Source organism: Pristis pectinata, chromosome 19 (genome assembly GCF_009764475.1).
Source record: "Pristis pectinata isolate sPriPec2 chromosome 19, sPriPec2.1.pri, whole genome shotgun sequence".
NCBI lineage: Eukaryota > Metazoa > Chordata > Chondrichthyes > Rhinopristiformes > Pristidae > Pristis > Pristis pectinata.
In genome coordinates this window covers 35145941-35170327 of record NC_067423.1, presented here as the reverse complement: position 1 = coordinate 35170327, position 24387 = coordinate 35145941, and the positions used below count along the sequence as shown (strand labels likewise).

Here is a 24387-nt window from a genome sequence, read left to right as displayed (position 1 = left end):
CCCAGTGATCACATCAATCTCCTGCCAGGCAGGTTAGGTTAAAATCTTCCCAAGACTTTCAGATATAACCTGCCATTTGATTAGGACTCCCCAACAAATCTGAACTGTCTACTTTGTGTCCTTTCCCCACGATGCTATCTATCAAGTACTTTTCTTTATTTTGAATGTGGAGTGAGCTTCCTGCAGAATCTAGTGCAGGGTTTTGACCCAAAATGTCAACAATTCCTTTTCCCCCGACAGATACCGCTCAACCCACTGAGTTCCTCCAGCAGATTGTTTGAAGCTTCTGCAGAAACCTGGGATAAGACTGTCCAGCATTCTAAGGATAAAAGGGGCAAGAACTGGAGGCCAGTCAGATGGAGTAATGGTTCTATGACTATGTTCAGATGCTCTGCCTCAGGCTACAGACTATTGTTGCGGCAGAAACCAGATGTCAGAACATCACGTCACACACTGCATCGTTACAGAATTTTTGATGGAGCGGTAAAATATTTCCAACTGATACTAAAGCAGCAGCCTAAATTACGTTGTATAACCTGAACTAAATGGTGCAGTCCTTGTCACACCTGGTAATTGAATTATGTTTGTAACACTTCATATGCTTCATTTACATATTTAACAACAGTTTGACCTATTGTTTAACCCGTATGTGTCAAGTACCAATATCACTAGTCTGGTTCCAATCTTCAGTAACACTTATCCTTAGGTTCCCTTTGATAGCAATAAAGCATGTTCTTTTCATAATACCATATACACTTACTATTAGTAAGATGAAAATATGCTAATGTTGTTTTAATATCTTAAGGGACTTTTTTTATCCTACATGCAGTACAGTTCCATTAGGACCTAATTAGTGTGAATCATTAAAACGTTTTCCATAAACATAATGAATAGATTCCTATTTTTTTGTTACTCAACAAAAACATCACAATGAAAATCATGGGAAAATACTACTCTTAATACAAAATTTTCATAAGCAACATACAAAGAAAAAACAAGCAAATATATAGTACTAAATATTAAAAAATGCATAAGGGATATACATCGCATTCAGAATCTATAATCAGGGTCAGTGTCCAAAGAATGAATGGATACGAATGAGGTTATTGGAACTGGTATTGTGGTGTTTATTTGCCAAAGGTAATATCTTTCAATCACTATTGATATGTATACTTTGAGCAAAGATTATCTTAAGTTACCAATCCCGATTATATTCACATTAATTAAAAATCCACAATTTTTAGAAGTAAAACTTTAAATGGAAGAATGGAGAAAATAAGCAAAAAATATAGAGTGGTCAATGAATAAAGAGCACTAAATGTTACAGCAAAAGTGGCACATTGTCTATCAGCAGAAGATCTTCACAGAAATAACTTTCTTATAACATTACACAGTTCTGACAGAGCTTAGAAAGCTTTCTAAATCTGTGTGACAATAATCTGACACACTATTATAACTGTTGTTCTTCCTTTTGAATTATTTCATAAATACACTGTTTAGATAAAAGGCAAACCTGATATTAAATACAAGCTGGAAAAATGGTACATGGAAGTCACAATCTTCTGTTGTTCCTATGTGTGAAACATTATTGGCTGTCTCTTTCCACATTATTCTATTTCCTGCTACTCTTTGCTGAACCAGTGCTCCTTTGAATCCCCGCTGGTAATTGTGCCACTGGGCAAATAGTGGCATTGAGTGAGCAGTAGGAGGCACCATTGGACAGAAGGCTAACATCCACAGAGACAGCAGCACAATAAAGGTTAGTTAAGTCAGATTTATCTGGAACAATCTAAAGGCAATTGGATATATATTTAATTCACAAGGGTGACAAAAATGGTAGAATGTACAACCAAATGAGACAGCCCTTTCAGTACAGTCACACTGAGCCAAAGGGGTTCCTTCAATGCCACAGGATCTTATGATTCTAATGGAAGCTAATTTTTGGTCAATAAATCAGTCAGGACTTTAATTGCAGCATGTGCAATATAAAAAGGCCCAAATACTGTATATTTTTTCTCAGGTATGACTTTTAGCTTTAAAAGATTGCTTGCTTCTACATTTGCACATCAACTCGTAGCCATTTGAAAACAATAGCTTAAATGACCCTGGCGTTCCTCATGGGCAGAGAGATATTTATGCCACAACTGAAGCATTGGTAAGAAGTATGTCTCCCACACGCATTCTGCAGTTAGGGTGGAGACACTGGCTGAGAGTGAAATCAAAGCTCCACCAGACAAAGGAATGAAGGAGAGCAAGATACTGCAGGGAAGGTAGTATGAATCAGCTTAATTTCAGAATTAGTTCAGGCTGTACACTAACAGTAACTAATTTTACATCTCGCCAGATTAGCATTGCTGATAGGATGAATCTATTTTCAAGTCAGTGTTAATGGGTATGTGATGGTCAGCATGGACGTGGTAGGCTGAAGGGCCTGTTTCCATGCTGGGTGACTCTACAACCACCTTTAAACGTGATGTAAACACTATATATGAATGGTCACTGGAAGAGATAAGCAAAGAGAGAGAGAATGGAGGGAGAAAGAGAGGCAGAGAGGTTCAGAGGAAGGCAAAAACATTGTCATAAGGCAGGACTTTCTGGCTAAGAGGTAAATCAAAGGTAAAATTTAACTGAACGCTCCAAAGAATGACGCAAACTAAAATGGTGCCAACAGCATTCGGAAGGTTGCGTTATCACAGTCTGAACTAGGACAAAGTTAAAAACCGGCATAGTCAGCAGTATAATAACTAACCAGAAAGATATCAAAATTTCAGACTGGAGAGAAAGTGCTTAAAGTTGGCATAGGACTTACTAACTTTGATTTACGGTGAAGGTACTCTGCAAACACAGCTCCTACATGACCCAGTCCTCTTCCTACACATCAGATCCTCAAGAGCAGAGGTGTAAAATCTGTGTCCTTCCTCATCCACCTACACCATTCTCCTTCTGGCCTTCATGTTCAGCCATACCCAGTGGGTTGGTCAACGTGTGTTGACACAAATTGCCTTTGGGAGGTCAGCGTAAAATGAGTGTAGGAATTTCCTGCCCAAATGTTTTCAAAATATCTCAGTCATCATAAGATATATTGCAGAGAACTTAACAATCCTGCTGAGTTTGGCCAAGGAATAATGTTGCTGAATTATACTTGTATGTAATTCCTTTAACACCACCATCCCCTCCCCGTGGCAAAAGAAAACAGCAGCATTTGTACTGAGGTAATTCATATTTCATGTCCAAAATGACAATAGGAATTGAGTCTGCCAGTTAAACACATAAGAAAATCACCACCAGCAATTCCCTGCCAATGCTGGAAAACCCCTTGTGACCCTCACCTCAAAAGTCACATACTTCAACAGAAAAATTCTTTTTCATAATAAATAAGTATGTCTAATCTGAATCTCTTGCCATCAGAAGAGATCATTAATCTTAATGTCCCCATGCACAAAAGCCAACCTTTGCTTTGGAGATAAATACATTCCTGTTCTTTTCATGCAGAATAACCCCATATACGTTCTCCAAAATGGGGTTTGGGGAGGGAATCTATAATTGAATATGACTGCTCTACACAGACATTAGTAGCATAGTCTCAATCAATGCGAAGTTTCCTGATCAAATCTGGAGGTGGGCAAGGCTGCCCTCTCTCCGGCTTGTGTGGTGTATTGGTATTGGTATTGGTTTATTATTGTCACTTGTACTGAGGTACAGTGAAAAACTTCTTTTACATACCGATCATACAGGTCAATTCATTACACAGTGCAGTTACATTGAGTTAGTAGAGAGTCCATTGAGGTAGTACAGGTAAAAACAATAACAGTACAGAGTAAAGTGTCATAGCCACAGAGAAAGTACAGTGCAATAAGGTGCAAGGTCACAACAAGATAGATCATGAGGTCATAGTCCATCTCATTGTATAAGGGAACTGTTCAATAGTCTTATCACAGTGGGGTAGAAGCTGTCCTTAAGTCTGGTGGTACGTGCCCTCAGGCACCAGTATCTTCTACCCGATGGAAGAGGAGAGAAGAGAGAATGTCCCGGGTGGGTGGGGTCTTTGATTATTCTGGCTGCTTCACCAAGACAACGAGAGGTAAAGACAGAGTCCAAGGAGGGGAGGCTGGTGTCCGTGATGCACTGGGCTGTGTCCACAACTCTATGCAGTTTCTTGCGGTCCTGGGCAGAGCAGTTGCCGTACCAAGCTGTGATACATCCAGATAGGATGTTTTCTATGGTGCATTGGTAGACGTTGGTGAGAGTCAAAGGGGACAAACCAAATTTCTTTAGCCTCCTGAGAAAGTAGAGGCGCTGCTGAGCTTTCTTGGCCGTGGCATTTACGTGATTTGACCAGGACAGGCTGATGGTGATGTTCACTCCCAGGAACTTGAAGCCCTCAACCCTCTTGACCTCAGCACCATTGATGTAGACAGGTGCATGTACACTGCCCCCTTTCCTGAAGTCAATGACCAGCTCTTTTGTTTTGTTGACATTGAGGGAAAGGTTGTTGTCATGACACCATTCCACTAAGCTCTCTATCTCCTTCCTGTACTCCGACTCATCACTGTTTGAGATACGGCCTACACGGTGGTATCATCTGCAAACTTGTAGATGGAGTTAGAGCAGAATCTGGCCACACACTCATGAGTGTATAGGGAATAGAGTAGAGGGCTGAGGACGCAGCCTTATGGTCACCTGTGTTGAGAATAATCATGCCGGAGGTATTGCTGCCTATCCTCACTGATTGCGGTCTGTTGGTTAGAAAGTCAAGGACCCAGTTCCAGAGGGAGGTGTTGAGTTCTAGGTCTCGGAGTTTGGTGACAAGCTTGATTGGGATTATTGTATTGAAGGCAGAGCTGTAGTCAATAAACAATAGTCTAATGTAGGTGTCTTTACTATCCAGATGCTCCAGAGCTGAGTGTAGGGCCAGGGAGATGGCATCCGCTGTAGACCTGTTTCGGCGATAGGTGAAGTGCAGTGGGTCAAAATTGTCTGGGACTCCGTCAGAAAAGACACAGGCCTACAAGGGTTGACAATCCCAGGCAATTGAGTCCTTCAAGTCAAATCGTCCCTGTGTGGACAACATCATCGTCTCCTGCTCATTTCTGCTGATGGTCTGACTGAAGAGCATTTCTGACCAGTTCAAACTGACCTCCGGAGCGACAGTTGGAGCAAAATGGCAGCAAAAAGTGAGGCCATGTTCTTTGGCAGTTGGGTCTAACTGATTCTCTGTCCCCTTCACTCGGAGAAACAGGGATAGGCACCGAGAGCTGGGCGGAGTATTATAGACAAGGTGAAGCAGGAACTGGAAATGTAGGAGCAGAGCTCCTTCTGCATTGTGAGAAGGAACCTGGACATCAGGACTAACGTGCTGCTCTCTTCCCAGTTCTGATGACCTGAAACGTTAACTCTGATTCTCTTCCTGCAGATGCTACCTGAACTGCTGGGTGTTTCCAACATTCTCTGTTTCCACTGCAGTCTCGATATGCTCAACGAACAAGACTGAAATGTGACAAAGACATTCATCTTTTCTTCCTCGCATTGAATTCTCCAACTCTAGATAACTTTCTATCTTTCTGATTTGCAACATCTGTAGTATTGTGTTTTTGGATTATAGTTCAAAGTTCCAGTCTTGTGGTTAATGATAATGTCTAACCAGCTTAAGTATAAAGTCTAACTGACTGCAGTTAGACACTACAGACAAAAAGTCCTACAGTGTGAAAACATGCCTTTTGGCCCACTAAGTCTGCACTGGTCATGAAGCACCCATTTACATGAATCCCTTTTTTTTATATATTCTCCCCACATTTCCATCAACTTCCTTCAGGTTCTACCACTCACCTGCACAGAATTTACAGTGGCCAATTAACCTGCAAGGTGATTACAAGTTTGAAATCGTCCCCCATGATCACGACTCTGCATTTGTAAAATCCAGTGACTTATTTAATGCAGTTACTTATTCATTCCTATCAATTTTTTTAAATTATATTTCAATGGCTTCTATTACTAGAACGAGTAACAGTTACAAGTATATCCCCAAAGCAAGGTTGTATTACCCGTCCCTAATCCACCTTCTGGATATTCCAGTATTTAAACTCCAAGGAACAGAAAAAACACATTTTTTTCTAGTCAGACTACAAAGTATGAAGGGTAACTTGGGAGGTGATGGGCACTCATGTGCCTGTCACCATTTTCCTTCCAGATCAGGTGTTCAGGAGGTTCTACTGAAGAAGCTTTTAGGGAATTATGGATGACACACACACACTGCAGCCAGAGGTGTAAGGAGCAAATATTCAAGGTGGGTGGGGGCGCGGTAGAGTGTCGATCAAGTTGGTTGCATGGCCTGAACAGTATTGGCATTCATCAATGCTTTCAGCCAAGCACGTGGAATTATTCGATCAGGCATACTTGATATTTTCTAATCTTCAGAATGGCTTTGGACAGCTAGGAAGCAAGTTGCTCACCATTACAAATCCCAGTCTCTACCTTGTACCTATAGCACAAGTACTATTAACTAGTCCTGCTAAATTTCTGCTCAACTCATTTTATCTGAATATATTTACTGAGCGTGCAACTTCATATCCTGAAACATTTCAAAATGCGATCAGTAGTTTAACGTACAAGGTGGGCAAAAACAGTCACATTGCACACATTAGAATTCTATTAGTAGCAAATAATTAGTCCATGGGCAAGGAGGAAGTGTGGGACAGAACTTCTATCCGTTGAATATTATGGGAAATATCTGTCCACCTACTCCAGAGTAAAAGGCACGTTTAAAGCCTTTTAAGAAAAACTGCACTTGGAATACTTCCTCAGCCCTGCACTGAAGTAACAGGACATGAATGCACAACATCCCAACATGAGCAACAGTGTGCCTACTGAATTAAACCGGTACTCAGATCCGGGATGCCCAGTCTTTGAGCTTTCAGTCAGAGCAGAAGATGATGGGCTAAAATTGTCACTGGAAGATCCACATATATAAGAGGCAGGTGCACAGAAGCCATTGAGTATACACAGCAATATCAAATAGAGTACAACCTTTGATGTCACCAGCCCAATATTCTATGTTGCAAGCAAGGCCAAGAAAAGCTGAAGCAGGTCTTCACCTTAGAGTCAAGGGCTGTCACTTATTGAGCAAGTGCAGGCATCTATTTTACTAATACAGTCCCTCTGCATTGCTCAGTTTCTTGTACCAAAACTATAGGACACCTCACCCCACTATCAGTCCTTCCATCTACACTATCTTAATTACATCCTTACAGATGTTTTGTTACCCTTCAAAGTTCGATTTAACACAAGAGACAGATCTTTCCTTTTATTGCTTCTTTTTCATGTGGTAGTAAATAGAAACACAGTCTCAAAAGCACAAGCAATTAAAATATTTACTTTTCTAACCAATAAAACTGGTAAAATATTAGTAAACTTCCAACTCTAACTTTTGTTTTGGAAACTGAAGTGGTAGCAGGGGAGATCTGCTCCTTACAACTTAATGTGTTTCCCCAAAGAACACAAACAAAGTGTGGTCGGTACAATAATATTTCATCTTGAATACAAAAATGAACAGAGAACACTGAATCTAACTAAAAGAAAGCTTTTGAATTTCAACTACATTTTCTTCAAATAATTTAAGACAAACCAGAAATTGCTAAAAGCTATTCCATGATTATATCACAAGTTCAATTGTGGCTTTCAAAAGGAAGTTGGATAAATACTTGAGGTTAATTTTGCAAGACTCCAGGTAACAGGACTGAACAAATTGCTCCACAAAGGGCCAGCATGGATTCTATGGGTCAAATGGCCTATTTCTGCCCAGTTAACAACTTTGAAAGAATCTCAATAAGAACTAATGTATCTGGGGAAATTAGCTGTGCAAAATTTGCAGACTCCACTGAGAAATTCAGTTAACATAGAACAAGCATACCAGAACTTAAGCATTTTCAAATAAAACAATCCAAAGGCATTGAAAATAGTTCATTGAGTGCGTATTTATTAAATTATGAACAGTTAAAACAATAACTGCTACTCTTTGCTCAGTTATTAAGTGTCAACCAAAATCTTTTCACTAAATGTTTTGAACAGTTCACTGGAATCACATACAGCACCACCTGGCGGCTAGATCGTGCAGTTCAGGAGTGACAAAATTATCAGTCGTTGCTATTATAATAAGCATGGATGTTTCTTGTATTTGATCATTTTTCAGGATCTAGGCATCACTAGCAAGGCCGGCATTTATGACTCAACGCCAAATGTCTTTGAGGTGGTTGTGAACCAATTTCTTGAGCCACTTTAGGCCTTCTGGTGAAGGTACTCCCGCCGCGCCACTGAGGAGTTCCAGGACTTTAGACCCAGCAATGAAGGAATGCCGATATATTTCCAAGTCAGGATGGGATGCACTTTGAGAGGAACAGCGAGGTGGAAGTGTTCCCACGTACTGGAAGCCCTCGTCTTTCTTGGCAGTAGAGGTTATGGGTTGGGGAAGGGAAGCATTTTGCAGATGGAATGTTTAGCATGGTGAGTGGAGTACCAGTGGCTGCTTTGTCCTGGATGGGGACAAGCTTCCTGAGTGTTGATGGAGCAGCGTTCATCCCAGCATGTGGAGAGTATTTCATCACAATCCAGACCTATGTCTTGTAGATGGTGGAAAGGCATCAGGATGTCAGGAGGCAAGACATTACAGGACGCTGAAGCAGAGGAGACTGCAGACGCTGGAATCTGGAGCAACAGGCAACTTGCTGGAGGAACTCAGCAGGTCGGGCAGCATCTGTAGGGGGAAGGAATTGTACAGCATCTATCTTCACCTTCACCCTCCCCCCTCCCCACCTTGCTCCATCTGCCTCTCCTTTTTTTCTCTGCCTCCCCTTTTTTTCTCTGCCTCCATCCGTCATCCACCTGCTTCTGTCTCACACCCCTCCCCTACCTAGCTCGACCTGCCTAGCCTTCACCCCTTCCCAGTCCACCAATCACCTCAGGCTCCTGTCTCACTGCTCCCTCTTTCCGCTTTATACTGGCTATCTCCCCTCTTCCCACTCAGTCCTGCTGCAAGATTTTGGCCCAAAATGTCGACAATTCCTCCACCTCCCACCCACACACACATGCTGTTTGAGCTGCTGAGTTCCTCCAGCAAACTGTTTCTTGCAACAGGACACTGAGCCTCTGATCCGTTGTAGGCATGTTGATCATGTGGCTAGTCCATTCCAGGTTTGGTCAATACTTCCTCCAGATGTTGATGGTTGTGGACTCGGCCATGGTCCTGACATTGAATATGAAGGATAAGTGGTTGGACGCTCTCTTGGTGGAGATGATCATAGGTGCCATGTAATGTAACTTGCCCTTTATCAGCCCACACCTTAATGTTGTCTAGATCTTGCTGCAAGCAGGCATGGACTGGTTCATTTGCTGAAGGGTTGCAAACAGAACTGATCACAATTATAATGTAAAAGTTGACAAAATTAGTGAAAATATAGGTTGGTATATACAAAGTACACAGGTTTTTAAATACAATGAGATATAGTTACCTCTATGGAGGATACATAATGATAATGAAATACTAGTAAATTCAAAATGAGGCAAATTTATTTAATCATCAGGATTAAAATTTCAATTACAATAGCAAATTTAAAATACAAAAATGCCAACAGTGATTTTTTGAAGAAGCAACATATTATTAGGATGTTATGTAAATGCAAAGCCCTCATTTACACATGGATTCAACTCAGGTTGAGGCAAAACACAATTCCTGTTCATTTATTCATTTTTCCGGATCTGGGTTGGGGGGAATAGCCAGAATTTATTGCACATCCCTAAATAGCCTTAAGGTGACACTGAGCTGCCCTCTTGAACTGCTGCAGTCCTTCTGGGGAAGGCAGTCCCACAGTGCCGATGAGAAATTCCAGCAAAGTCATTAGTGACATTGAGGAATATACTTTGAAATATCATGGCTGTGTAATTTTCACACATCAATTTTAATGAATTTGGGATTATGGGCTTTGTATCCTTGCAAAAAGAGCTTTAAATCTAGAACCATCCTTTACATAGGCATTTACCTTTCTAATTACTGGTAAATTGGGTTATTATTGTCACATGTACCGAAGTACAGTGAAAAACATCACATACTGTTCATACAGATCAATTCATTTCACAGTGCACTGAGGTAGTACAAGGGAAAACAATAACAGAATGCAGAATGAAGTGTTACAGAGAAAGTGCAGTGCAGGCAGACAATAAGGTGCATGGTCATAAAGTAGATTTTGAGGTCCATCTTATCATACTAAGCAACCAGTCAATAGTCTTATAACAACAGGATAGAAGCTGTCCTTGAGCCTGGTGGTACATGCTTTCAGGCTTTTGCATCTTCTGCTCGATGGGAGAGGAGATGAGAGAGAATGACACGGGCGGGTGGTGTCTTTGATTATGCTGGCTGCTTTACCAAGGCAGCGAGAAGTATAGACAGAGCATGGAGGAGAGGCTGGTTTCCGTGATGTGCTGTGTCCACAATCCTCTAAAGTTTCTTGTGGTCCTGGGCAGAGCAGTTGCCATACCAAGCCATGATGCATCTGGATTGGATGCTTTCTATGGTGCATTAATAAAAATTGGTGAGATTCAAAGGGGACATACCAAATTTCTTTAGCCCCCTGAGGAAGTAGAGGTGCTGGTGAGCTTTCTTGGCCGTGGCATCTACATGGTTGGACCAGGACAGGCTTTTAGTGATGTTCACTCCTCAGAACCTTAAGTTCTCAGCCCTCTCAACCTCAGCATCACTGATGTAGACAGGTGCTTGTACACTGCCCCCCTTCCTGAAGTCAATGACCAGCTCTTGTTTTACTGACACTGAGGGAAAGGTTGTTTTCATGACACCAGGCTCTCCATCTTCTTCCTGTATTCCATGTTCAACATACAAGCTGTCTACATACAATCCAGCTTTTAACTCAGCTACACTTTATGAATTATGCCTTGATATTTACATATGATAAAATGGAGTGATTACCTGAGCACAAACGGGTAGTGACGGAAAAGTGAACAATCAGATTACTGATATGCAGAGTTCTGCCAAGGTCCATTACCCTTTGCAAATCACAACTTCAATTAGGATTGGGCTTACAGTCTTGGATGCCCATTATGGTTCCCCTATTTTGGAATGCAATCATGAGCACTGCTGTTTACTTCTTGCAATGCTAGCAAGCTTTCTCTGCACAATAAGCTCAATTTCAGATTCTGACTCTGCAAGGCCCTGGAGCCTTGGCTTTCTGACCCGTCTTACCTGGAAATAGATTCCCAGGAAATTCTCTTTACCTTATTACCTCCTCGCTTAAAAAGGTTTTTGTTTCATTGCTAGGTTTAACTGTAGTAATTTTTTTTTACCATATAGAGGTTGTACATGTAACTATTTCAACCATCTGCTCCAATAATCCATCTCGTTTTGCATTTCAAACCTGTTGTCCATCTAATTTTGTCCCAGTTCTTGCAGATGTCTCAGGCTTTCTCAGGACAGTCAATTCCAAGGATGCCATTTCACCACACTTATTCCAATTCACAGCAACCTTGCTTGCTTTCCTCTCTGGTTCAAGTTTTTCCTCAACTATTTCTATACAGTTGTTGCTCCTTTTCCTCGTACATGCACTGGTCTCACTCACTCTGTCCTTCATGGTGATTGGATGAGCATCACATGGTTGGAGCACTTCCACAGACCAACTGTGCAGTAGCATCTCAAATAATATATTACTCCATACTCAGTGCATCTCTCCTAGTTCAGCACACTGAATACCAGGTCTAACCAACTAACACACAAGGAAAGTCTTTGTATCCTTTTTCAATTCTGCATTCTCGACCAACATACGTTAATGCCCGTAATATTCTCAACTTTTCCCCCACTGGGCAACGCAGTGGTGCAGCTGTTAGAGCTGCTGCCTCACAGATCCAGCAACCCAGGTTCAATCCTGACCTCCAGTCGTGTGAAATTTGCACGTTCTCCCCCAGTCACCACATGGGTTTTCTCTAGGTGTTCCAGTTCCCCCCCACATCCCAAAAACCAGCAGGATGGTAGATTAAGTTGCCTCTGGTGTGTGGATCAGTGGTTGAATTTGAGAGGAGTTGATGGGGATGTCAAGAGAATAAAACAGGATTAGTGTAAAAATTGGTGCTCAAGGGGCCTGTTTCAGTGCTGTATCTGAAGCAGCTCAAGGACCCAGATATTGAAGTCAGTAATTAAGTAATTTTTTTTTAAACTGAGTGCTATAGAAGTTTGGTAGAATTTGAAAAATCAAGTATTTTTACAAAACTAGATTTTAAGTTTGATTGAAACATTCAAAGAACTTTATAAACTCATGCTTTGTACAAACAGACCTACGGGTACAGTAATTGTAAATACATTAGCCATCTAAAAATTTAAATAGACCCAACACAGATTGGGCAATGGCTCTGCATTCAGTCCACAAAAATAACCCCAAACTTCCAGTTGCCAACCCCCCCCCCCCCCCCAACCTTCTGTGCTGCTAAAAACTAACTTTTTTCCCCTCTCTTTCCCAGTTCCAGCGAAAGGTCTCGGATCTGAAGCATTAACTATTTCTCTTTCCACAGATGCTGCCTGATCTGCTGAGTGATTGCAGCATTTTCTCTTTTTACTTTAGCTGGCAACCAGCTTAAAATTTATGCCAGTTCAAGATTTCTCTTGATTTAGTTGAAGGTTGGAAAGAGTGCTGAATCAGGAGTTCAATACATATGGCTCAACATGGGAATCTTGACATTCTTGCCAGTTTCACCAAGAATAACGATTTCTGAAAACTTCAGAACTATCCATGCCGAAATGTTTTCCTACAACTAAGCAACAGTCCTCAGTGGATCTCACCAGTGGTCCTTTGAACATCATTGAGAGTTCCTGGATCTTATCTTCAAGTTCTAAATTCAAGCCATTTCTTTAAATCACTATTATCACCAATTATCTATTCTGCATTCAATTTGTCACATTTTGAAAATAAAAGATAAAAAAAAGTTAACGTGTTATTGAACTGAAATGTGCCTTTGTTTATCTCTCCACAGATGCAGCCTGACTTGAACATTCCAACAATTTTCTTTTATTTCAGATTTCCAGCATCTGTTTTTCAATTACTGGAAAAAACTCAGGTCAGGTGGCATCTGTGGAGAAAGAAAAACAGAATTTACGTTTCAGGTCAATGACCTTTAAGAGGTGGAAAGTAATAAATTGACCAGGATTTAATTTGCAGTGAAGGGGTGGAGAGAACCGAGGGAATGTCTGTGAGATGGCAGAGACCCAAGAGAGGCTAAATAACGCAAAAGATGGCAGTGCTGATTGAGAGATGTTGTCAAAGGCTTGTTCATTGTAGCTGATCTGATGGAGGTGTAAATAGATGAATGAAGACTGGAGATAGTAAAACGATACTGCAGTCATGAATCAAATAGCAAAGGTGGCTGGAAATAACCAGCAGTCCAGACAACATCTCTAGAGAGGAAAACATAGGTAATGTTAGAAGTTGTTGACCTTGCATCAAAATTTGCCAATTTTAAGGCAAACTGCCTTTTTGGTTAATGCCTCCAGAATCCTTGTCAACAATCTGTGCCCAAGCAATATTAAAGACATGGAACCCAAATAAAATAGAACCAGGATAAAATTCAGCTGCTTCACTAATTCACAACTTGGAATCAGACATTTTCAGTTCTAAATTTTCCCCAGCAATTTTCTCTAACTGCCCCCACAGCACACACTTTATAAACTAATCTTGGGGCCTTCCCACTGGGACCTGAATAGAGCTAAAAAGTGGCTGAGTTTTGTTTAAAAAAAACACAACGTGTTTACTTCAAGCATTTATTGACAGAAAATACAATGAAAAAGATGGCTGGAATGTCATTTAACAATTTTTCTTACCTTCAAAAGAAGCACAAGTACTTAGAGTAAAATTCTTCAATTACATCTGAATAGATACCTCATGGGAAAATGTTGGATGTGATAATGTGGGTATCCAGCATGGGGGTGGCGATGATGATGTCACAGGAAGCAACAATTAATTAATGGTAATTGACAATAAATGTATTTAAAAAAAAGCCAGTAAAGATAGACAGCAGCTGGTAAGTTTGAGAGATGGTATGTAATAAAGCAAACTTTAGGAACCTTTAAGAGGATGATAAATCTGCATCTGGATCGTAGACTGTTTTTATTTACCTACAAGTAGGACAAGGGAGATTGGGGATAGGAAGCTTCTGCAGGTGGGGTCAACTTTAGGCTCAAACCCATCATCATAAGAAGTTGCAATGATACGACTGAACTTGTGTTAGCTGCAGAACACCAACTTTATCGGATCCCTCTGTGCAACAATGAAATATCAGTGCTTTCAGCAATTTTGTAACATTTTAAAAAAAATACCCGACAACAAGTACAGGAACATGATATTACTGCGGCAACGGTGATTCTCAATGCATTGCTCTTAAGTTTCTTTCCCCATCATTTAGCTTTAGTGCTGTGTGTACATTTGTTCATCAACAATGTATAAATTTTAGAGATGCAACAAGATTCATTCCAAAAACAGACACTATAGAAATAGGATTATGTCTGTATCTTAAGATCACACAGCAGTTGTGATTTAAAAACTCTTCTCTAGCTCAAGACTTGTATCATAATGGTCCATCTCACTCCCATTTTATTGCACTGCAGGTTTAGCCCAATTTAATCCGAAATCCATACGTTTTTAGATATTATATGTGCATTTTGGACTCACGAAACCAGAATGTTCATACTTACACAATCCCAAGAAATAATATGCTAACTGCCTGCTGAGATAAAAAGCTAACACTTCCAAGTCTGTAAAGCAAAATTGAAGAAATGCCAATCTTGTTTCAGATCAAGCTGTATTTCACCCAACCCTGAGAGAACAGCCTCATATCTGTCATTACCATTCTCCATTCATTTGGTCTTTCCCTGGTTTATGACAAGCCTCATTTCCAGGATGTCTCTCTCTTGGTATGAGCAACAGTGTCTGGCCCTTCTAAAGTACTGTGCAATAGCTTGGAAACGTGATAAACTAATTAGCATTATCAAAAAGTCTGCAACAGCCGTGTGTTATGCACTATTACTTTTACAGGCAATTAATACTACACAGAAAGTTCAAAGGGAACCAACACTTTCCAACTTTATATAAAAACACCACCCAGTCTGTCCAACCCCAAATGCAGAATCAAAGGTTGTGAAAGATGGTTTTGCAATCTAATCACAAGACTTAGCTAATGACCTTCTACAAACCAAAGTACTCGGGTTACAAAAGCAAAAAAAAACATTTTCAAACAAGCAGGAGTCACCAACCTAAAAAATTCTGAGCCTTAAAATGAACAAACCTCAATCCCAACACATGTGAATACATCCCTTGTATGCTGAATTAGAACCATGGTTAAATGCTGTTGGTTCAATATGCACTTATATAATTAACTTGGATTTTGCCAGCTTGTTATCTATGGGTCAGTTTGTTACAAAAACGTGTCCGATTTCCAAATGCATAGAAGTTGGCCAAGAAAACAGAGCTGTTCAATTGTTATAATGTTAAAAACAGCTTCGCAAACAAGTTTTTCCCACTTGTTGAGGGAAAACCGCCACCAGCTCACCTCACACCCACAAAAGTAAAACTACCTTGCAATTTACTTTGTCTTCCTTACACACCACCCTTTTCCAACAAACCAAACATGGGTTTTGTACTTTCATTGCTATTATTATACACTATTACTGAGGATAAGAACGGCAGAGTGGAATTAGCAGAATAAAAGCTTAGTTAAAGGATGCTTTGTGAATAATTGTAGCTTTCATTCAAAGGTGCATTCCTGCCCTCAGCACTCTGTAAGCCATTGAAAATGTAACCCCCATACCCAGCATCCAGCTCAAGCCTCGCGAGGGCTGGGGAAGAGGAGTCAGATAAGCAATGCTGTGGAAGATCCTGGCACCAATGAAGATCCTGAAGTGCAGTAAAGCAGTGCTCAGGTCCGGTCCTGTAAAGGTGTACAAGAGACCGATGCCGATAAACGGAATAATGTTCTCCAGGTCATTCTGGTGACATCTGCAAGGAACAGAAGAAACAAGCACTCAAGTTTACACACAGCAAAGTTAACAATTTCAAGTTGACAGAATGTGAACGTAAGGTGCTAAAATGCATGGTTAGAACCCAGGAAACTGAAGCAGGAGGCAGCCATTCAGCCCTTCCTGCTCTGATATCCCTTGAGATCTAAAAATATGTCTCTTGAATAGAATAAGTGAGCCTCCCCAGCTCTCTTGCATAGGGAATTCCAAAGATTCACTGCACTCTGCGACAAAGAAGTTTCTTCATCTCTGTCCTGAATAGCTGACCCTTTATTTTGAGACTGTGACCTCTGGTTCTAGTTCAAGTTGATCATGGCAAACATATCCAGGGTACAGATGCCATGAAAATTAGCTTTTTGCAGCAGCAGCACAGTACACTACAGACATGACAAACACAAGTCAACAAACTCATGTTAACATAAAATATACAAAACTTACATCACAAAATAAACATTAGTGCAAGTTAAGAGAGGGAGAAAAAAAGAAATAAAGCTGAGGTAGTATTAGGGTTAGAAAGTCATCCCACCATTGACACAGTCAATATTAAGATCACACCTTATTCTTCTAAACACAAATATCTGGAGACATTTTGTTTAATATTTCATCATGAGACAACTATCCTCACGCCCCCCCCCAAACCCAGGAATTAATCTGGTGAACCTTTGCTGCACTCCCTTTATTGCAAATATATCTTTCCTCTGGTAGGGGAACCAGCTGTGTAGTGTCCAGGGTACAATCACACTAGGGCCCTATGCAAATTGGGTTCTCTTTTAATCACAGGCAAGCCTCACCTTCTCACACGCTCCACATCTGGATCGGTCCTCAGTAACTTTTTCCTGGTGTCTTCATCCTTGCCACCATGTGCCTTAGCATCTTCAGGGTTGGAAAAGGCCTGTTCACAAATCATGTTATAAAAAGGTTATTTACTAATTGAATAAAAGCATAGAACAACCAAGTCTCAGGATGTGTAAATCTAGGAATGCTCAACTTCAATTATCTTCTGAAATATTTTGGTAGTCAGTTTTAATTTCAGAAATGGACGTTGGTGGTATCTTATTACAAATAACAGTCTTGAGCCATTACTTAAAAAGACCTGTGTTATAGAAAAAAAACAAAACCTTCTTTAATCACATGTACATATTAGTTCAAATACCAAAAATGGTGTTTGTTTCCTGCTGGATTAACAACCTAATATTCAAGTCTGAGCATGAATACTTAAGCAAGCTGCAATCAAAATGGAAACTTAAAGCAAATGTTAAGTCTTTAATTGACATTGATTATTTATGCTGTTATTTATTTCTTCTGTGGATAAGCTCAAAAGGTTCTAATGGAATAAATCCAATCAAACACAGTTCATCTTTAGTGAAGTATTGACTTCACCTCTTTCAAAAAAAAATTAGTGATACCAACAATATTATGCTAAAAGTTTATCATAAAAGAACGTATGTTCCAAATTACTGTGAATACAAGTCAGAAGACAAGTTCACACACAAATTTAAGGGTATGTGGAAGCTTCAACTCAAGCACACAACTAAGATACAGCAATCTACTGCTGAGGCTTTAGCTGCTACATGAAATCAAATGGCAATGACAATATTTGTTACTTAAACCAATTGGATCTGAAACATTTCCCTTTCCACAGCTGATCCAGGCAGCTGCATTGTCATAAATATTTCAAAAACAGCCAGGAAAGTGTAGAAGCTGGGGTATCAGTGCATTAGCGGCTTGGGCAGAACTACAGAGAACAGTACCAAGCAAAACAGAGCATGCAAATTGAGAACTGGGAGTCAGTCACATAAAAACAAGCAGCAGAATGACTTAAGAAGCAAGATTAAGAGACAGCTTAATTTTTTTAAGCAAAGTCAGAGAAGCAACAAGAGTGAATGTGGAAAGTTTGTATGACTTGCTGAGTGTTTCCAACATTTTCTGTTTTGATTCAGATTTCTATAGCACCTATCTTTATTTTAAAAACAACATGTACACTGATTTGCTTAAAACCTCAACAGCCAAAAGGAACAGAAAGGCTCCAAAATGTTATTGTTAAGTTAAAGTAGTAGCAAATTCAATTCCTTCTTCTCACTAAGAAGCTTTTAGCCAGCTCACATGATTGCCCAAGTAATGGCGTGAACTTCAACAATAATTTTATGATCATGAACTTGTACGTCAAGACTGAGTAGAAACAGAACACAATGTTTTCCACTCAAGGTAAACTGAAATTCAAGTTGACTGTCATTAGCAATCAGGGTTACTTCACCGACATGGTATTTTCTGTTCTTAGAGCATACAGAAATTATCCTTAAATATTTTACCAAATATGTACTTGGCAAAATTACACAATAATCAAAGTCAACTTCACAATATTACGCTTTCCACGCCATGTGCTACATCCTTCACATCTGCAGTTATTCTTCTTCTCACATTTTAAGAGAATATTCACATTAATATCCTACAGTAGTATTACTGATGCTTTCTGCAAAACAAAAAAAAAATTCATTAAACTTCCATCCCTCAGTTCTTAACTCTCAACTGTATTTTTGTCCCGTAGAGTGGAGACAACTAACTAGTTTCAAGATGCACTGAGGAGTTAGCAAAGCTAAATGAGTAAAATAGCCTGATCCAGGGGTCTGGCATCAAATAGTTCAGCATCATTCAGGCACAGGGGAGTGGAAGTGTAAAGGAGTCAGCACTTACACACCCACACAACTGAGTGAAATGAGATAGGGGAAAAAGAGTGGAGAAGGGAAAGGAAATGGATGCAATGTTTGCCATTTCATCGTTTGTGGCATGGATTACAATCCCACTTCATTCCCATGACTCAACATAGCGAAATAAGAGTTTCTGGGCGCAAGTCTGAGGGCAATTAGCACCAGGGAACACCCAGAGGGGGCAACAAAAAGAAACAGCTATTGGCTAAAAGCTGATCCAGGCAGCTGCATTGACAGAAATATTTCAAAACAGCCAGGAAAGTGTAGAAGCTGGGGTATCAGTGCATTAGCGGCCTGGGCAGAACTACAGAGAACAGTACCAAGCAAAACAGAGCATGCAAATTCAGCACTGGGAGTCAGTCACATAAAAACAAGCAGCAGAATGCCTTAAGAGGCAAGGTTGAAATGAGACAGCTTAATTTTTGTTCGCAATCAGAGAAACAACAAGAGTGAAACAAGTACAGCCCACTATACCGCAAGGAAAAAGAAATCGCTCCGAAGGCACCTGAAGGTAGAGATACAGCAGAAAATCTGTGACCTGATGAACAGATGATGGACGGAAAGAGTGCAACAGGCTCAGTAGCTCATGATAGTCATGGCACATGCAGGCTCTTCGCAGCTGTCAAGGTCATTTTTGGCCCCAATACCCAAGGCCCCACCCCACTAAGAGCCAAGAATGGGGGCAAACTCAACAGGGGTAGAGGCAATCATCACCAGCTGGAAGGAACACTTCAATGACTTGTTCAACTGTGGTTCTGTCCCTAACGTGAGCACCCTCTTACAGCAACCTATTCAGTCCAGCTCCATCAACACTTCTGACCAACAAGGAGCTATAAAGGCCAGATCCCATCTGAGAAATAAAGGCTTGGGAGGAGATGATCTCCCTGCTGAAGTTCTAAAATTCAGTGAAGTCCATCGGTCACAAATCCACAATCTCATGCCAACATCCGGGAAGAGAAATATTTACCAGGGAGCTTGGAAGGTGCCGCAATCATGACCATCTTCAAAAGAGAGACATACCCGACTGCAGTAACTGGGGCCTCAATACTAGGGATATTGACTTGGGAAAGAATACCGAGGTTGGCTCACTGGTCCTTCCCACAAGTTGGTGGGTTGCTGTTTGCCACAGGGTTTACCAGTGCCAGGCGCTGGCACTACTGCCACCTCCCAGTGCCGAACTGCTATTCCTCCAATCACAGCGTGGGTCCTGTCCGTCGAGAGGCAGGGTAGACGTGATCTTCACTGTGTGACTCCTTCGTGAAAAGTGGAGTGGACCAACCAGTACACATGGCCTTCTTATACCTCATTAAAGCCTTTGACTCCATCAATCGGCAAAGGCTGTAGAACACCCTCCACAAAGTCAGCTGCCCATAGAATTTCATCACCATTTTATGTTTGCTTCATCTATGGTATGAAATCCAAGATTGTAACCATAAGGTTTTCAACGGAATCAGTGAATACCAATGTCAAATACGGCTTCAGCACTGCCCCATACCTTTCTCTCAGCAATATTACACCTCACCTCCTGCAAACTTCCTTCAGGAGTGGCACTAATCTTCAGAACTGATGTGAAAACAGTTCAACCTATTGCGACTACATTTCAGAACTAAGTTCACCCAAACCTCTGTAGTTATACTGCAGTATGCTGACAATGCTTATGGTTGCATGCACCAAGGCCAAGCTCCATCATTGACTCATTCAAAGGATGGGCCTTACACTTAACATTGCTAGACAAAGGCTGTCTATCTATATGCCCCCACTGCAGCACTGCCCTCCAACAATTAAGGTATATAGTGGTACCTTGGAAAATATGGACCACTTCCCACATTTCAGGAGCCAACTTTCAGTGAAAGCAAACATCAATGATGAAATTCAGCACCACTTTCTAAGCACCAGCACAGCATTTGGTTGTCTGTGGAACTGGATATCTGAAGGCAAAAAACTCAGTCTTAGGCAACAGTGATTCCCGATCACCTATATGCTTCTGAAACCTGGTCTACCCACCTAAAGCACTGGAAAGACACCACCACTTATCTCCACAAAATCTTCCAACTAACTGCAAAGGCAAGTGAGCCAACCTCAGTATTCTCTTCCTGGTCAATATCCCCAGCACTGAGGTCTCAATTACACTCATTTGGCTCGATTAGGCTGGCCACATCATTCACATGCCCAATACCACACTCCCAAGACATACATACTATTCCGAACTCAATCAGAGAAAGGGACTGCGGGTGGACAGAGAATGTATCCATACTCTTTTTGGTAAAGATACAACCACCCCACTGTGCCTTGGGAATCCCTGGCCCATGAGCACTCAAAGAGAAGCAACATTAACGATAGCACAGACTACCTCGAATCCATGCATGAGCATACAGAATATGTGTAAACAGGAGTGACCCACCTCACAAATTAACACTGCCTTATCAGATACTTGCTGTCCCCCACCTGTAGAGGAGCCTACAACTCCTACACTAGCCTCATCAGTCATCTCAAAACTGGTATGGAAGCAAGTCATCCTCCATCCCAAGGCACCGCCTATGAGGACTGAGAATATAGAGTGATATAGAAATGGAAACAGACCCTTCAGCCCATCTCATCCATGATACCCACCAAGATAGACCCATTTGCCCGTTTGGTCCATATCCCTCTAAACTCCTCCTATCTATATACTTATCCAAATGTCTTTTAAATGTTGTTATTGTACCTGCCAACTCATTCCATGTACGCACGCCCCTCAGGTCCCTTTTAAATCTTTCACCTCTGACCTTAACTTCATGCCCTCTAGTTTTTAGTTCCCCTTCCCTGGGAAAGAGACTACCTGTGTTCACCCTATCTAAACCCCTTGTGATTTTAAATAATCTCCTACATTTCAAGGAATAAAATCCTAGCCTGCCCAACCTCTCCCTCGAGACTTGGCAGCATCCTCATATATCTTCTCTGCACTCTTTCCAGTTTAATGATGTCTTTCCTCTAAGAGAACTGTATATATTACTTCAAGTGCAGTCTCACCAGCATCTTGTACAACTACAAGATAATGCCCCAACTCCTACACTCAATGCCCTGACTGATAAAGGCAAGCGTACCAAACGCTACCTTCACCACCCTGACCACCTGTGACACCGCTTTCAGTCAACCATGCACTTGTACTCCTAGGTCCCTCTGTTCCACAACACTCCTCAGGGTGCTACTGTATAATCCCACTCTGGTTTGACTTCCCAAAATGTAATGCCTCGCACTCGTCTGAATTGAATGCCATTTCTCACCCCACCTCCCCAGCTGATCTAGATCCCCCCCGAAATTTTTGACAACCTTCTTCACTGCTGACGATGCCACCTGTTTTAGGTATCATTCACACACTTAGAAACCATGCCTTGTACATTCACATCCAAATCGTTGATAATAAATAACGAACAACAAAGATCCCAGCACTGAACCATAGGAAGTGCAAAACAGCCCAATACCACCTCTATCTGCAGCTTCAGTCACTGCCATGGCAATGCTTTTGCAAAACACACGTCCTTATGCAATTTTTCAGGAAGTAACTAAAATGAATAAAAAAAAGGAGCTTCCCTTTTAAACTCAGTGAATGCAATTCCCTTGTTATTGTTGTCCTTACCCCACGAGTTATCCTGAAATAAGCAGTCAGGGGTCCCATCATCATCATCTTCAACAGCACGATGGAGGCGTACGTGGAAAAGGCGAGGAAAACCTCGCTTTTAATGAACTCGGACATTTCCAAACCAGGGATCAACAAACGCTGATGGAATAAAGCAGAGAAAAGGCACAGTTAAATAATAAGCATTTTGTCCTTGAAAATCCGCCTTAAAGTTTCACTCAGGCAACAGAGGCGTGAAAACAAGTGGAAAAGTTTGCATCCAACTTGGAAAGCAGCAAAGCAGAGGTTGCATTGGTGCCCGGAGTGCGCACCTCGTTACCCGCGACTCCTGCAGCTCTCAACCTCTGCAGCCAGCCTGGGCCGCCGCCTTCCACCCCTGCCGCTCTGCCCGCCGGGATACTGGAGGTCCACCCTCTCTGGACCACACCTCCCAGCGCCGGCCGCTCCGGGACGCCTCACTGGCAGCTGGTGGCAACGTGACAGAAACAGCTCCCGGTGATGTCGCCCAGGCCAGATCAGAACCACTGCAGGAATGCGGGGGTTACTGTGACTTCTGTCAGTAAAAGACCTCTATTTTCGCAGGGAAGTCACAAACCATGGAGATGGACCTTTCTGTGCGTCTCCTCCAGCATTGGGGTCCCGATTTGTGGGGAAATTCGCAAATGCAGGAATTTGGTTCTTTCTGTGCATCTCCTCCAGCATGAGGGTCCCTATTTGTGGGGAAATTCGCAAATGCAAGAATTTGATTCTTTCTGTGTATCTTGTCCAGCATGGGGTCTCTGTGGAAAATTATCAAATTGAGGAATTTGGGTCTTTCTGTGTATCGTCCAGCATGAGGGTCACTTTGTGGGGAAATTCGCAAATGCAAGAATGTGGATCTTTCTGTGCATCTTGTCCAGCATGGGGTCCCTATTTTTGGAAAATTCTCGAATGCAGGAATGTGGATCTTTCTGTGTATCTCATCCAGCACAGGTCCCTATTTGCGGGAAATTCTCAAATGGAGGAATTTGGATCCTTCTGTGCATCTTGCCCTGCATGGGGTCTCTATTTGCGGGGAAATTCTCAAATGCAAGAATTTGGATCTTTCTGTGCACCTTGTCCAGCATGGGATCCCTATTTGTGGGGAATTCTTAAATCAAGGAATTTGGATCTTTCCATTCTACTTGTGAGCAAAGGTCCTTGCAGGGCATTCTCAAATCAAGGAATTTGGATCTTTCTTTGCCTCTAGAGAAGAGGGCTAGAGTGCATTATGATAAGAAAAAAAGCAACAACACTGCTTTAGAAAGATTTGTGTCTTTATCCTTTCTGACATAACCACGACATTTGAAATAAGAACAGGAGATGCTGGAAGTGGTCAGCAGGTCAGGCAGCAACTGTGGAGAGAGAAGTGACCTGTCACAAAATCCTCTAAGTGAGGTCACTTGCACACCCCCAATTTAAATTTTTCCATCATTGGTGGATGTGTCTTAAGCTGCTGATCACTGGAACTCTGGAAATCCCTCTCTAAACTTTCTCACTTGTCTATTTTCTTTCCTGGTTTAAGACACTGCCTAAAACCTATTTGTTTTTACCACTCTTTGGCATCTTTCCTAATTTAGTTTCAAATTTTCTTTTGCAATGCTCTTGAGAAAAAGGCACTATACAAATGCAAGTTGTGTCTGCTTCTGTTTTAAAAAATAATCATTCTAATTGATTTACCAAAACTTTTGAAAAAATATTTACTGAATTGCCACTGTTCCATTTTGATACCCTTCAGGGAATAGAAGAAAAATCCATCTGTTTAGAAGCATTTGAGACTAACTCGTTTTTTGACCTGTCACTGATGTTGGTAGCTCTGACAGGCAAATGTTTATCTTGCAGCTTGCCAGAGAAATATCAAGAAGAATGTTGTTTAAATGGGTGTTTCCTACACTGGGACATTTCAAGATAGGATTGTTTTCAAAATGCCTCTTACAAAACTTTGTTTCAAAGTCTCTGGTACATCTTGCAATGCTCAAGCTATGACCTTTCACACA

The 24387-nt window shown here is 41.3% G+C and overlaps 1 protein-coding gene across 2 annotated transcripts; it reads right to left on the bottom strand.

Annotated features, from left to right (window-relative positions):
* Nucleotides 1–13787: 13787 nt before the first annotated feature.
* LOC127580524 (microsomal glutathione S-transferase 1-like) lies at nt 13788–22789 on the bottom strand. 2 transcript variants are annotated; one of them, XM_052034113.1, is made up of 4 exons: nt 22684–22789; nt 22373–22513; nt 16843–16943; nt 13788–16031 (listed from the first exon to the last, which is right to left on the bottom strand). In XM_052034113.1, exons 2-4 carry the CDS (start codon nt 22487–22489, stop codon nt 15785–15787), a joined length of 465 nt encoding a protein of 154 aa, XP_051890073.1. In that variant the 5' UTR covers nt 22490–22513; nt 22684–22789; the 3' UTR covers nt 13788–15784. The 2 variants fall into 2 exon arrangements, with proteins under 2 accessions (XP_051890073.1, XP_051890074.1); XM_052034114.1 differs by having other exon boundaries at nt 22692–22750.
* Nucleotides 22790–24387: the final 1598 nt, after the last annotated feature.